This window comes from Alternaria metachromatica (genome assembly GCF_023757995.1).
Source record: "Alternaria metachromatica strain BMP 0045 chromosome Unknown scaffold_2, whole genome shotgun sequence".
NCBI classification, from domain to species: Eukaryota; Fungi; Ascomycota; class Dothideomycetes; order Pleosporales; family Pleosporaceae; genus Alternaria; species Alternaria metachromatica.
The window spans coordinates 1,012,384-1,027,036 of record NW_026055493.1 but is presented as its reverse complement, the minus strand read 5'-3'; the positions used below and the strand labels follow the sequence as shown (position 1 = coordinate 1,027,036).

Sequence of the window (14,653 nt, the reverse complement as noted above, 5' to 3'; positions counted from 1 at the left end):
CCCCAGCATAATCATCCTCTTAGCACACACAACCACAGCGCTCTTACAACAACCCCCAGCCAACATGACACGCCCCCTCCCCCAACGAATAGACGTCCACTCGCACTTCCTTCCACCCTTCTACCGCACCGCCCTCGCCGAAAACGGGCACTCCCATCCCGACGGCATGCCCGCGATCCCTTCCTGGTCTCCATCCCAACACCTTGAAATGATGGAAACAGCCAACGTCTCCAAATCCATCCTCTCCATCTCCAGCCCAGGGACCAATATCAACCTGCGCAATCCGGGATTAGCAATCGATCTAACACGGCAATGCAACGCCTATGCCTCATCTCTCAAGCAGCAACATCCCGAGAAGTTTGGTGTTTGGGCTGCCCTGCCATTACCGGATGTTGAAGCGAGTTTGACGGAGATGGGGAAGTGCATCGAGGAAGGCGTTGAGGGCTTTGGCTTACTGACGAATTACCATGGGGTTTACGTGGGAGATGGAGCGATGGACGCGGTGTTTGACAAGTTGAACGAGATTGGTGCGACGGTTTTCATTCATCCGACTAAACCTTGCGTTAGGAGTTCTGGTGAACCGGTTCAGACGACAGACGCGCTTCCGTTCGGCGAGCAATACCCCGTGCCTATATTTGAGTTCTTTTTCGATACTGCCAGGGCGGTTATCAATCTCTTTAGCACGGGGACGGTCGATCGGTGTCCGAACATCAAGTTCATCATTCCGCATTCTGGCGGTGCGTTACCGCCGCTTATGACGCGGTTCATCCAGTTCTCCAGCGTGGTGCCGGGAGGGAGGGTTTTGAATGCTTCGACAGTGCGGAAGCAGCTCGACACGCAGTTTTACTTTGATCTCGCGGGGTTTGTATTTGATGGAGAGAGTGGGGGGCAGGGGCAGTTGAAGGCGTTTGTTGAGGGGTTCGAGATCTCGTATGAGAGGCTGTTGTATGGGAGTGATTTTCCTTTTACGCAGACGCAGTTTGTGAAGGCGTTTGCAGAGAGGATGAAGGACGGGTTGGAGAGTTTGTTTGTAGAGAAGGAGAGAGATGCGATCTATCAGGGTAATGCGGTTAAGCTGCTGCAAAAAGAGAAGAGCAAGATGTGAAAAGGTGGTAAAGATGTGTGTATGGATGGTCTACAGGATGTCCCGCGATTTCTTTCTATATGTACTTGTACGGGTTCATGATGCCGTTCTGTCGTGGTCAGCACTTGATGGAAACAAATCAACCTGGAGTAGTCACTTACAGGGTCGTATAGATCCTTGATCTGCTTCATTAACTTGATCATGGTTTCACTCTTACTGTATCCAATATATGGCTTCTTCGTTACTCCCAAGCCGTGCTCAGCACTGATGCTGCCATTACGCTTTTGTACCCACTCGTAAACGAAAGGCTCGAGCTTCTTCTCTACAGCCTTGTCAAACTTCCTGACTGGAATGTTGAGGTGCAGATTGGCATCACCCATGTGACCGTATCCAACGACGTCAACTACGGGGTGCGAGGAGTTGTTGCCAAGCAGGCCAGCCTCTGTCAAGCGATCGCGTGTCTCGTTGACCAGATCATAGAGCTCAGCGATGGGTATCGACAAATCGTACTTGTAGACACCTCCGTCATGACCAAGACACTCGGTGATGCCTTCACGCCATGACCAGAGCTCCTGAATCTGAGTTTGGTTTTCGGCGAGAACACCATCGGAGACGACTTCGGTCTCCATCACATGTTCAAGGAATGCTTGCAATTTCTAGACAAGTTAGTGGCCGGTCACGTTCGTGCCATGGGCTTGCTTACCTCGCCGTCATGTTCGGCGTTAGACCCGCTGGTCTCAATCAGGCAGTAAAAAGGATGTTCGCCCTCCAGAGGCATCTTCTTACCGGTGACCCTGTTGACCAGCTTTTGTGTGCGACCATCCATCAGCTCAAAGGCTGACAGGATCTCAGATAGGTGCCCTTTCGCCTCGATGTACGCCTTCTGCACCTGTTCGTAACTTTCCAGCCCAAAGTATGCAACGTTGACGGCGGGTGACCTTCTTGGGCAGATAATCGAGACCTTGGTGATGATGCCGATAGTGCCTTCTCCGCCGATGAACAGTTGCTTCAGGTCGTAACCAGTGTTGTTCTTCCGGAGCGTCGAGAGATCATCTACGATGGTACCATCCGGAAGGACTGCCTCAATGCCTAGGACGTTTCCGTGGAAGCTACCGTACCGCAAGAGACGGAGACCACCGGCATTTGTCGCGACATTGCCACCAATGTAGGCAGAGCCCTTGGCACCAAGATCTAATGGAAAGATGTGGTTCTTTTCGGCGAGGAAGTTGTCGGCGTTCTCTAAGATCACGCCAGCATCAGCGACGAGGATACCAGATACTTCATCGAAGGACCTAATTTCGTTCATCCTCTGCATGTTGATCACGATCTCGTCAAACACAGGCACGGAGCCACCAACAAGTCCAGTGTTACCGCCCTGGGGTACTACGGCGAGCATGTTGTCATTGCAGTATTTGAGGATCTTGCTGACTTCTTCCGTGGAGCTGGGCTTCAAGACTAGTTTGGTGTGGCCACGGAACTTGCGCATCCAGTCGCTGTTGAAAGCTTCAATGTCATCCGATGCATCTTTCGACACACCATCTATGATGGCCGAATCGGAACCCAGAAGGTCTCGAAAATATTTTACATGCTCCTCGCTGACTTTGGCGAATTTGGAGTCTCTTTGAAGATGCGGGTATCTGCGTAGCGTTAGCAAACCCCTCCAAAAATCCAAACCTCAACACATACGACTCGGAGGTGAACTTGATGGATTTCGACGACGCGGTCGGACCCTTCACTCCGCCATTTTCGTCTGGCTGGTGAGGCTCCGAAGTCGCTGACGTACTACCCGTCCATCGCACTTGACTTGCTGGCCGCAAATATTGATAGCGCGATGCGGCGCGAGAAGAGAGTGCAGTTCGTCGCAGTGACGAGACCAAGCGCGCTGAAGATGCCATCCCAATTGACCGGAGAAGAAATGCGACGGGCGGCGGAAATAATCAAGTCGCCTTCACGAATATCTACCATGATGACCTAATTCGACAGGGTAAGCACGGGCCAGATTGCTTGGCGTAGTTTAGGCGGGAGCAGCGACGCGGACAGCTCTGGAGCTCCGCGAGCAACTTGACGACAGTCGTACCTCTTCGCCCAACCGCTTTTTCTTAGCTATCGTCGCCGTATACAAGCAAACAACGAGGAGCCTGCACAATACCATACATCCACTTTCACAATGGCGTCCGGCTACGATCGAGCTCTGTCCGGTACAAACAACCAACACTTGGAGATGCGGGCCTAGCTAACTCCGCCAGTCTTCAGTCCTGACGGTCACGTCTTCCAGGTCGAATATGCGCTCGAAGCAGTAAAGCGAGGTGCGTAGTCCATGAAGGAGAAAGCGGACGTCAGATGCTCATTCGCCCCAGGAACATGCGCCGTTGGTGTCAAGGGCTCGGACATAGTAGTACTCGGTTGCGAGAAGCGATCCGCGATGAAGCTGCAAGATACCCGCATCACACCTTCCAAGATCTGCCTCGTCGACACCCACGTTGCCCTCGCCTTCGCTGGACTGAACGCCGACGCCCGTATCCTTGTCGACAAGGCCCGCCTTGAAGCACAATCACATCGCCTCACAGTCGAAGACCCGGTATCGATAGAGTACATCACCAAATACGTTGCAGGTGTGCAGCAGAGGTACACTCAGAGTGGTGGTGTCCGACCATTCGGCATCAGCACACTGATAGTCGGCTTCGACCCTAATGACAAGACCCCGCGCTTGTACCAGACCGAGCCTTCTGGTATCTACTCAGCATGGTAGGTTGCATACACAAAGTCTGACTTCTCTGTGCTAATATCACCCAGGAAAGCAAATGCGATCGGTCGGTCGAGCAAGACAGTCCGCGAGTTCCTCGAACGTAACCACAAGGAAGGGATGGACCGGGAAGAGACAATCAAGTTGACGGTCAAGTCACTATTGGAGGTGGTGCAGACTGGCGCGAAGAACATCGAGATTGCCATCATGGCACCCGGAAAGCCCATCGAGATGTTGCCCGTTGAGGACATTGAGAAGTACGTGGAGAACATCAACACAGAGAAGCAGGAAGAGGCGGCGAACAGGAGGCCTGGACGGCAGCCCGGTACAGGCCAGGCCGCTATTCTCACCCGCCAGACCCCAGCTGAGGGCTCGGGATCCGGTGGCGCATAGAGGCATGGTTAACGACTGATGGCGAAAAGGCATGAACAGCAGTGGCGTCGGGTGATAGACTTTATGATTCTGTATAACGCAGATACGAGCAGCTAGTGCTCATAAATGGCAATCTAGCACACCATGAAGTGTCTCTCCACGTCCAACCCCTCGCTCGTCGCGTGATGTTCTTGGGTGAGGGCCCCCACCCTACGGGTTTGTAGCTTGTGCTACGCATAGTACTGTATGTCGCGGTGTCCCACTGGTTCAGCCCAACTTGTCCGGTGCTTCCTTGACATCGAATATGGTGCGCATCTCTTCGGCTCGTACACGTTCGTCCTTGAGCATCCTGCAGGACTGTTAGCAATATTCCATCACTAACCAGGGATGCGACGTGCCTGGCATCCTTTCGCACATCCTCGCCCTCGACTTGCAGCGAGGCCTTGGGAGTTTTGGCCTCTAGAACGAAATGGTTGTCGCAGTGCGGGCAGTACTCGTCGCTACCACTCATCAGCCAGCGCCACATGAAAAATATACATTCCATCCTTACGCGTCTTCGAATTCGCGCGCATCCTTGCGGAAGGCCTTCTTGCACTTTTTGCATATGAAGACCATGTCAAACGTCTGCATCAGCGGGTGGTCGCTCTGCTCCTGGTGACATTCGGCACAATCGAACCATTTTTTGCCTATCCCTTCTCAGCATTCATCGCATACATCTCAGCACGGGCGACGTACAGCAAGGCGAGCGGATGGAGACCTGGGCGTTGAGGATGTGTCTGCTACATGGGCATCAGCCAGCCGCGGAGGTCATGGCGGGGGAGTCTCAGAGGCGACAAGAAACGCGTGCTTACCACATGGCTGGTGTCGGTGAAGGGAGACTACGGCGCTATGGGAGTACAGACTGACGGCTGCAGGCTGGCTAGTTTGGCGTTTTGGATGCTCGTCTATAATTCGCCGGTGCCTGATCGCCTTGCCGTTGGTGGTGTGCAGGGTTCCGTGCTGCTGCGCTGTGGGGAATGACAGTAGACAGACACGACAACACCGCTCCAAGCCGCCCGCGCCCAACGCAGCCCTGGAGAACCTCTGCATCGCCTGCAAACCGGAACGTCACCTGACCGTACACGCTCACGGGGAGCAGTCGCGATAGCCGTTGCGTTCCGACAGTTGCGAAACACCTGCACCCCCGCGCTGTCGCCGGTCTTCCCTGTCGCCGAACATTCTTAGCAGGCAGTATACGCGTCTCCACTAGGGAGCCCTACAGTCACTCGGGCCTCTACCACATCGCACCGCCACCGTATCCACTACCACAAACACTACTGCACAGGCTATTTCTGGATCCTGCCTCCGTAGCGCTGGCTGCATGACGGCCCGCGAGCGACAGCCTCCCCTTCCACCCTCACAAGAAGCGCCAAATGGGAAGAAGACCTCACTGGTCGATGCGCAGCTATAGGATACCTCCCGGTGCCGGCTGACGACAAAACAACCATCATGGACAACCAGCAGGAGGAGAACATGGACGACTCGTCCATAGTGAGTAGCTCCTTCCCAGCACGAAGATGTTGCTGACGCCCAGCACAGAAGCCAGTGTCTTCCCTCCGCGCCCAGTTCGAGAACCTCCTTAGTACAAACAAACCCGCCGCGCCTGCCACTCCGCGACAACGCTCTCCCGGTCCCAATGATCGCCTTGCTATGCCCGAGGACAACAGGAGGACGGATGGGCGCATATCCTTGGACATGCCCAGAGACTATGCTGAGAGACCCTCGCCCAGTGTGGCCGACTACAGTGGGAGTGGGACAGTGACTCCGCGCTCGAACACCCTCGGAAGGTCGCTCTGGGGCAATACAAAGCAGAGACCGACGTCGATGATGGCCTTTTCTCCGCCCAGATCACCAACAAGGTCCCCACCAAAGGTTACGGTCCAGTCACCAAGATCACCGCCCAAGTCCTCCGCTTCTCCCATACTCTCGCCGCAGCCCGAGCGACCTGCCCAGCACGCCGCGCTGGATTCGCCCTCAGCAGTGTCTGCCGGAAAGAGGTTCTTCAAAATGCCCAGTCGCAATGGCACCCCCGCTACGGACGCGAAATCTACATTCCCAGCCCACACAGGCAACGGCCCCGCCAATGACCCGCGAAAGGGTGATCGACCGGTGTCCTCTGCGCCTCCGGTACCGCCGCCTGTGAACCGAGCGGGTAAACCAAAGATTCCACCAAAGTCGATTTCTGTGGATTTACCAGCTCGTGCGAATCTGGCGCCCGAAGCCACATCAGACGCTGCAGACATTTCTCCCTTCAGTACACCACCTAGCAGTAGTGGGGAGAGCGTCAAGGGCGAATCTTCTCCACCAGTCATCCCGGGCTTCTCGAAACCAAAGATGACTGGAGGCAACAATGGTTACTTCGCACCTGCTCCCGCATCTCACGCTGTCGCCGAAAATCACCCATTTGCGGACCCCCGGCCAGCAGGAAAGCAGGCCCTGAAGAAGACGATGCCGCCACCATCACCGACTGACATGCTGGAAGACCGCCCATCGTTACCTACGCGACGAGAGAAGGACAATTTCGATCTGCGGAAGAGTGTACAACTACAAAGAGCACCTCCTCCTGATTTGCCAGTCCGACGGTCTTTCGATCAAACCCGTCCTGGGCAAATGGTGCAAGAAGCGAACAACAAGTTCATGCCGCCTCCTCGGCGGACCAACACAACTGGTGCCATATCCGCTAGTCCCGGAAAAGCGTTAGAACCTCCGAAACCACCGCCTCCACGGAACTCGGGGGAAATGAGAAGACCGTCACAGCCGATTACTGCGCAGGCATCGCAGCTATCACAGCCGTATACCTATGACTCGGATGAAGAAGATACGGGCGCAGACAAGCAACCGACGACTGCTTTAACGGACTACCCAGACTCCTCACAAGCGAATCGGAGACCACCAGTGTTCCCAGACGGCATAGCCGGTATCCCCACCGGCTACGAGACCAAGCTCTTTGCAATTTGTGGCGATTACATATGTACAACCGGATACGTGACGAACGTATGGAACGTTCTGAACGGGCGACTACTCATGAGCTTAGCTCATGGCGATACAGTCAAAGCCACAGCGATTGCATTCAGGCCAGCGAAAGATGTGGAAGACGAAGGCAAGCGATTATGGCTAGGAACGAACACAGGCGAAATGCATGAGATTGACATCCCCACGCAAAGTGTAGTGCACACTAAGAGTAACGCACACGCTAGGAGTGTCATCGTTAAGATCTTCCGCTATGCTGCAGAAATGTGGTCTCTTGATGAGGACGGCGTACTACACATTTGGCCAGCTGACGAGTTTGGATGCCCGTCCCTACAGCAGACCCCACTTACCTACCGTATCCCCCGTGGAAGCACCTTTTCTATCATCTCAGGCTCGCAATTATGGGTAGCCACGACGAAAGACATCCGCGTCTACGCCCGCACGTCGGACAACAACCATTTCCAGCAATTAACCCAGGGTTCGTTATCTCAGCTCAATGTCGGAGACGTAACCTCTGGTGCTATCATCAGCAGTCAGCCCGACCGCATGTACTTTGGACACGCAGACGGGAAAGTTACAATATACTCCAAGAAGAGCTTCGAATGTCTTGGAATCGTGAATGTCAGTGTGTACAAGATCAGTTCCCTGGTCGGTGTTGGTGACGTCCTTTGGGCTGGCTACAGTACTGGAATGATATACGTATACGACACCAAGTCGACACCCTGGAAGGTGCTGAAGGATTGGAAGGCACACGACAAGCCGATAGCGGGCATCTTGGCGGATCGTACGAGCATCTGGAAACTCGATAGGTTCCAGGTTGCGTCCCTTGGCACAGACACAATGCTGCGCGTTTGGGATGGCATGATGAAGGACGATTGGCTCGGTAAGTCGTACTGCATGTATCATGTGGTGCCATGCTGACATTCTGCAGAAAATCTGATGCAACAACGCGATGGGGAGTACTGCGAATTCAGAGAACTCTCGGCGCGAGTCATGACATGGAACGCCGGCGCAGTCAAACCCGCAAATCTTCGTAATACAGAGCAAGATCGCAACTTCTTCCGGGAAGTACTCGAACCCGAGAATCCGCCTGATATCCTTGTGTTTGGCTTCCAGGAACTGGTTGATCTGGAAGACAAGAAGATCACAGCCAAGAGCATCTTCAAAAGAAAGAAGCACAAAGAGACCTCAGAGAGCGAGCACATGTCACATCAATATCGAGCGTGGCGAGACCATCTTGTTCGCGTCCTGGACGAGTACAGTCCAAAACAGAACTACGTACTCCTGCATACGGCCAACCTTGTCGGTCTATTCACCTGTGTGTTTGTAAAGGCTTCAGAACGGGCCAACATTCGCGACGTATGCGCAGCCGAAATCAAGCTTGGCTTCAGCGGTCGTGTAGGCAACAAGGGTGCACTCGTTGTCCGCTTCTTCATCGACGATTCATCGCTGTGCTTTATCAACTGCCACCTTGCAGCTGGTCAGACGCAAACAGTACATCGCAACAACGACGCAGCCGCAATCATGGAGAACGCACCACTACCAAAGAACCGCTCCCCAACTTCATGCGCAAACTACTTTGTTGGAGGTGGTGATGGTTCCATGATTCTGGATCACGAGATCTGTATCTTGAACGGCGATCTGAATTACCGCATCGACGCGATGCCTCGCAACACTGTTGTCGCTGCTGTGCAGCAAGGCAACTTGGCGAAGCTTCTCGAACGTGATCAGCTGCTTCTGTCCCGCAAGCGCAATCCTGGCTTTCGTTTGCGGGCGTTCACTGAGATGCCGATCAACTTTGCTCCGACTTACAAGTATGACGTGGGGACCGACAATTACGATACTTCTGAAAAGCAGCGGTCACCTGCATGGTGTGATCGGCTGTTGTACCGCGGCTTGGGTAGGATCAAGCAGTTGGAATACCGGCGACACGACACCATCAAAGTCTCGGATCACCGTCCTGTCAGCGGAAGATTCAAGCTGCGTGTCAAAACGATTAATTCGAAGAGGCAGGATGCGACAAGAGACAAAGCTGAAGTTGAGTTCGAGGCTGTGCGCAGGCGGATAGCAGGAGACATCAAGTGAGTGAAGATGATTAATCGACCAGAATGCTTGTACTGACGACGTTGGCAGACTCGACTACCTAATTAATGTCTTCGGTTTGTCCAGCAAAGAAGCTCAAAAGCTACTGAAAGGAGCCTGAGCTACTTGCGATGAACATTTGTGGAACGCTAGGCACGGAACCACTCCGTGCGTTAGCGCAAATGCCAGCTACAACCGGCTTTTGGGGATGCGGTAGCTGAAAACCCATCATCAGTAGATCAAACATTGCGAAACACGATGGCTACCGCCAGATGCACGGCTACCAACGATGTCAGGGTCATGGGCTACGGCTCGTAGCAAACCGCGATGCAAGATCGATCGCGATGAAGTGCGGGAAAGTGGGACACTAGGGGAGGAATTGACGAATGGGATTGTGTAGCAAAAGCATAGCATTGGAAGGCGAAATCTGGGCTCCATATCTGAGCGTTTTCGCTGACGGAAAGGCGCGTGGGCGTATTCTTTTTGACGATCGATGCCCACAATGGGGATAAGGAATCTAGAGCACGCGTTGTCGCGTAGCGGAATTGTGGTCATGGTGACGTCAGATCAACGCGCCTCCCCAAATAAAGCATCGATGATGACGGCAAGCAAACATCAAAACCACCCACGTAACACCACCACATCCCCTCCAATTCTCTATTCATGTCCGCAGCTTCAATTGCATTCCGTCGGCTACCACTTCTAACGACTTCAAGAGCTGTACCTCGTGCCCGACTAGTTGCTTCACACCTCACGCGACAGTATCCCGCTTTCTCTCAGTCCGCCTTCAGAATGGATAAAGAACAGGTTAAGAAGGACCAGAGCCGCGGTCAGGAGACGACCGGCAAGTCTGAGTGGAAGCAGCGTCCCCCTTACCGCGTCCACGAGAAGAATGAGGACTTTGACGTCAAGTACGAAGCCAACTGCCATTGCGGAAAGGTCCAGTACCAGCTCAGCCGAAGGGAGCCTCTAGACAGCAAGCTGTGCCATTGCACCACCTGCCAGACACAACACGGTATGCCTCCTCTCCGTGATCACGTTGGAATGATTGTACTAACGCCCACCCCTCAGCCGCACCCTTCCAATGGGCCGCCATCTTCCACAAAGACGACATCAACTTCACCAACGGCCACCACGACCTAGAATGGTACGACCCAACAGACAAATCCATCGAGCACAAGCTGCCCTGCAAAGTGCGCTGCTCCTACTGCCACTCGCCCATCATGGACGAGGGCCGCAACATGATCCTGCTCTTCCCCTCGCTTGTGCACCTCAAGACCGACGAGGACAAGGCGTACTTCAAGCCCCGCTGCCACATGTTCTACGGCCAGCGCGTTATGGATATCCCGGATGGTCTGCCTAAGTGGAGTGGGCTGAGTGGTGATTCCGATCTTATTGAGGATAGCCCGCCGGATATGGTTAGGGAGCATGAAAGGAAGCGTGAGGAGGAGAGGCAGAAGAAGTTGCAGGAGGGTGAGCCCGATGAGGTTACTAAGGAGGGGACGCAGGGGAGGAAGGAGGGCGGTGGGTCGAACTCCAAGTAAATTCACACTTGGCTTGCGGCTCGGAGAGCTATGATCACGCTGAAGCATTTCGGGCTTGGAAATGCCTTGCCAGACACAATTCTGGTGCTTTGACGGCTTGTTCATAACGATTGATGTATGACGACATGATGTCGTCGGGTGGGTGGGTGGGTGGTGGCCGTGACAAGAGTCACGAGCCTAGAAAAGATCTAGATACGGTACATGAATCAATCTGATACCCAGGAACAACCTCACTGTTGTTTGAATGTGAAGCTTTATTATTACCGTCATACTACAGTATGACTTCGAGATCCTATGAGAACCCTGAAAGTCTTAGGCAATATCATCCTTACCGATTGAACATCCAAGGAGATCGCCTATAATCCACCATCCCCTCGCATTTTCCGGGGTGAATCCTCGTCTTTATCCTATATGCCCCTCTCTATCCCATCATATGTCGCCCTAGCATCTACTTCGGCATACAATTGACATCAGCATCCTTCGGCTTCCACGGCAAGTCGTTCTTCAAGAACGAATCCATATCATCAACCTCCCTCTTACAGTCATAATTCAGCGCCTTCACCGAACTATGCGGCCCCTCAAACAAGACGTTCATATTGTATCCATTCGACAAAAGGACCTCCGCATAGTCCGTCGTCATACAGTCCCGGAAATGCTCAGTCTTATCGCCCTTGATCCGGTTCATGTAGCAGTTCTTCGGATCGAATGTGCCGCGCTCGAATGCTGCGGCGATGGTGTTGCTCAAGACCTTGCGGACATCGGCGCGGCCGCCCCAGTCGGCCATCAGTACGGTGAGGCTGATTGTCGCCTTGACGCGGCGCCTCTGGTACGGGGGACGCGAGGTGGACTCTACAACCGAGACGGAGAATGAAGCGGGCCTGTCCAGGCAATAGTTTTCGGAACAGAGCTCTTCGAGGGCCTTGTTGACGTCGTGGTAGAGGGTCTTGCTGTCGCCGACGTTGATGCCGTTGTGGCCTAGGTTGAGGGTGATGGAGTCGTCTTTACCGAGTGCTACACCGGTGGCTGTAGTCATTAGCAAGAGCTTTTTGTCGCGTTGGGTGGCTACTCACTTTCTCCCATCCCGACCGCTGGTGCAGCACTAGCAGTGAGCACGCCGCATGCTGCCAGGAAGACAGCAGGGACGAAGATCCTCATGGTGACTCCTCGGGTGGTGTTGCGTGAGGGCAATTGCTGAATGGAAGATGCGCCGTGAATTTGAAGGTAGCGGCGATTGAGATTTAGCAGAGAAGACGAAGAAACTTCGAGCCAGCAAGGTGAGGATATTTTAGTGGAGCTATGATGAACAGTGTCCGAGGAAAGTGAAGGTGAAAATCTCTGACGAGGGAAGGAGCAATGCTTTAGCTTGGAATGAATGGCAAACTGGAAGCTGTGGCCTTCATTCGGCCATCGAAAAAGGCGGGAGCAAACACGACTAGAATGAGAATGTCAGGAATGACTCAACTTCCTCATTTGATTGTACATATGAAGCATCCCAAAAGAACATTTAGTAAATGAAAGAATTCAGAAGTGGAAGTGGCACTTGAGAGCCTTAACTTTAGTCCTTCTTTATTCTGGATGTAATAGAGTGCACTGCACTGGTACCACTTCTATACTATCACAGCATACCTGATGCGCAAAGTCCAAGAGCAAGATCTATTTGCTCTTACCAGTAGGAATCTGGAACGCAACGACCGCCTCGCCATGCGCAAAAGCGCGGTCAATGCGGAAGAAGCCCTTGCGGTCAAACTGCACGATATCATCAACCCTGAGCTCGGCAACATTGCAGTCAGCCATAGCCTTGGTCCTCGTCTCAGTCTCCTTGTTGAGGAAGTCGTCGAGGTTGTCATCAGGCTCCAGCTTATCCTTTGTGATGAGGTAGTCGTAGTCGACCAGCTCAACAGGGATGAGATCTTGATCGTTGCTCAACCAAGTGACCTTCTTGGACGTCTTCTTGACATCACCCTGGAGGTGTAGTTCGAGCTCGAGGCCGGTGACGGTCTTGAGACCGTGCTTGGCCATCTCGAGAGGGTTGATGGAGTGGCTGATCTTGCGCACAATGGCGTTACCCCAGTTCATCAATGTGATCTCCTCGTCTTGAGCGAAAGACTGCGCGTCGGCTTGCTCCATGATGACGGAGGAGCTGAAGACGATCTTCTTGTTACCGAGATCGTACTTGGCGTGTTTCGGCTTGTCCTCGGAGATGACGCCCTCGCGCGCGCCAATTATGGTGACAGGAACGCGACCAGAATCGTCAATCGCAGTGTAACGGGCAGCAGTAGGCTCAATGTGCTTCTTGTTGGTAGCCCAGAAGGCGAACCAGTCCTGGTTGACAATGTTCTTGGAGGGACCTTGCTTGAGGATGAACTCGCGGAGAGCCGGGATGACGGCACCATGGCGACGGACACCGCGGACAGTTGGCATGCGCGGGTCGTCCCAGCCCGCAACTATACCAGCATCAACGATCTTTGTGAGCTTGCGCTTGGACAGCACCGTGCGGACAAAGTTTAGACGCGCGAAACCCCAGTTGTGCACCTTGCGCAGTTTGAGGTTCTTGATGAACCATTGGTACTGTGCGTCGCGGTCGTTGTACTCGGTCGTGCGTAGCGCGTGGGTGACGCCCTCAAGCGAGTCGACGATGGGGCAACAGAAGTCGTAGGTAGGGTAGATCTTCCACTTCTCGCCGGTGCGGTGATGCGCCTGGGGGTTGCAGCGGTAGATGACAGGGTCGCGCATGGCCTTGTTCGGGTCGTCGACCGACATCTTTGCGCGGATGCACCACTTCAGGCCCTCCTCGTTGCCTTTCTTCATCTCCTCGAAGTGCGCGAGGTTGTCCTCGACGCTGGCATCACGGCGAGCGCTAGCGATACCGTTCATGCGCTCGTCGCGCATCTTCTCCTGTACTGTATCGTCTGCGTATGCCAGTCCATCCTTGATCGCCTGCACACAGCTCTCGTACAGTTGGTCGAACCAATCACTGGTGTAAGAGACCTGGTCTGGCTTGATGCCGAGAAGCGCGCAGTCCTCGACGATAGCATCTTGGAACTCTTGCTTCTCCTTTGTGGGGTTTGTGTCGTCGAAACGTAGGATGAGTTTGCCCTTGTACTTCTCGTGCGCGAAATAGTCGTTGAGCAGCGCTGCCTTTGCGTGACCGATGTGGAGGTAACCTCTGCGATACAGTTAGAAGTGGTTCGCATGGTTGAGAGAGTAACTTACGAAGGCTCAGGCGGAAACCTAGTAACAATCCCCGACCCATCGCCCACATCCTGCAACCCAATATCATAATTCGCATCATCATTCTTACCCCCCTCCTTCTTTCCCTTCGCCTTCCCATCCTCCTTTTTCCCCTGTCCCCCACTAACAACAACCACACTCTGAGGATACGCCTCCTCGATATACCTAAACCAGCGACACAGATTCTTCATCAGATCCTGCTTGATGAACGCGTGTGCAACGCGGTTCTCGCGGATCGTCTTCCATACTGTCGTGTCGGCGTCGGAGAGAGTGTAGCCGACAATGTGGGAGCGTAGGGTGAGGTGGGCGTCGAGTTCGAGGAGGTGGGGCTCGATTTGCTTGAGGTTGAGGGGTTTGAGCGCCTCGGAGCGTTGTTGCCATTCGGCGATTTGCGCGTCCATGTTGGCGGTGGGTATGGTGCGCGTGTGGTGTTGTCGTCGGACAGTCTTTGGGGTTGGGAAAAAGACGTGGTGGGGTGGACTGATGACGCGGGGCAGTGTCTTATCGCCGCGCTTGGCAGGTACGAGTCACTACGAAGTACAGGGCTGTCTTTTCTGTGCATCGACAGTTTAGTAGCGAGTGTTATAT

The 14,653-nt window shown here is 53.8% G+C and overlaps 8 protein-coding genes across 8 annotated transcripts; 4 read left to right on the top strand and 4 right to left on the bottom strand.

Annotated features, from left to right (window-relative positions):
- Window positions 1–64: 64 nt before the first annotated feature.
- Window positions 65–1,105, top strand: J4E83_001166 (uncharacterized protein; the record flags this gene model as incomplete). The annotated part of the gene is made up of 1 exon (XM_049328123.1): window positions 65–1,105. One exon carries the CDS (start codon window positions 65–67, stop codon window positions 1,103–1,105), a length of 1,041 nt encoding a protein of 346 aa, XP_049192641.1.
- A 55-nt stretch (window positions 1,106–1,160) lies between these two features.
- On the bottom strand, window positions 1,161–3,049 carry J4E83_001165 (uncharacterized protein; the record flags this gene model as incomplete). Its single annotated transcript, XM_049328122.1, has 5 exons — window positions 1,161–1,193; window positions 1,246–1,740; window positions 1,788–2,721; window positions 2,771–2,834; window positions 2,884–3,049. The coding sequence occupies 5 exons, from the start codon at window positions 3,047–3,049 to the stop codon at window positions 1,161–1,163; spliced, it is 1,692 nt and encodes a 563-aa protein (XP_049192640.1).
- A 202-nt stretch (window positions 3,050–3,251) lies between these two features.
- Window positions 3,252–4,220, top strand: PRE6 (Proteasome subunit alpha type-4; the record flags this gene model as incomplete). The annotated part of the gene is made up of 4 exons (XM_049328121.1): window positions 3,252–3,282; window positions 3,331–3,390; window positions 3,442–3,829; window positions 3,878–4,220. The coding sequence occupies 4 exons, from the start codon at window positions 3,252–3,254 to the stop codon at window positions 4,218–4,220; spliced, it is 822 nt and encodes a 273-aa protein (XP_049192639.1).
- A 246-nt stretch (window positions 4,221–4,466) lies between these two features.
- On the bottom strand, window positions 4,467–4,814 carry J4E83_001163 (uncharacterized protein; the record flags this gene model as incomplete). Its single annotated transcript, XM_049328120.1, has 3 exons — window positions 4,467–4,548; window positions 4,598–4,699; window positions 4,750–4,814. The coding sequence occupies 3 exons, from the start codon at window positions 4,812–4,814 to the stop codon at window positions 4,467–4,469; spliced, it is 249 nt and encodes an 82-aa protein (XP_049192638.1).
- An 873-nt stretch (window positions 4,815–5,687) lies between these two features.
- On the top strand, window positions 5,688–9,411 carry J4E83_001162 (uncharacterized protein; the record flags this gene model as incomplete). Its single annotated transcript, XM_049328119.1, has 4 exons — window positions 5,688–5,729; window positions 5,778–8,091; window positions 8,140–9,289; window positions 9,342–9,411. The coding sequence occupies 4 exons, from the start codon at window positions 5,688–5,690 to the stop codon at window positions 9,409–9,411; spliced, it is 3,576 nt and encodes a 1,191-aa protein (XP_049192637.1).
- Window positions 9,412–10,082: 671 nt separating this feature from the next.
- Window positions 10,083–10,834, top strand: J4E83_001161 (uncharacterized protein; the record flags this gene model as incomplete). The annotated part of the gene is made up of 2 exons (XM_049328118.1): window positions 10,083–10,305; window positions 10,362–10,834. 2 exons carry the CDS (start codon window positions 10,083–10,085, stop codon window positions 10,832–10,834), a joined length of 696 nt encoding a protein of 231 aa, XP_049192636.1.
- Window positions 10,835–11,282: 448 nt separating this feature from the next.
- On the bottom strand, window positions 11,283–11,989 carry J4E83_001160 (uncharacterized protein; the record flags this gene model as incomplete). Its single annotated transcript, XM_049328117.1, has 2 exons — window positions 11,283–11,857; window positions 11,905–11,989. The coding sequence occupies 2 exons, from the start codon at window positions 11,987–11,989 to the stop codon at window positions 11,283–11,285; spliced, it is 660 nt and encodes a 219-aa protein (XP_049192635.1).
- A 498-nt stretch (window positions 11,990–12,487) lies between these two features.
- J4E83_001159 (uncharacterized protein) lies at window positions 12,488–14,466 on the bottom strand (the record flags this gene model as incomplete). Its single annotated transcript, XM_049328116.1, has 2 exons — window positions 12,488–14,000; window positions 14,048–14,466. 2 exons carry the CDS (start codon window positions 14,464–14,466, stop codon window positions 12,488–12,490), a joined length of 1,932 nt encoding a protein of 643 aa, XP_049192634.1.
- Window positions 14,467–14,653: the final 187 nt, after the last annotated feature.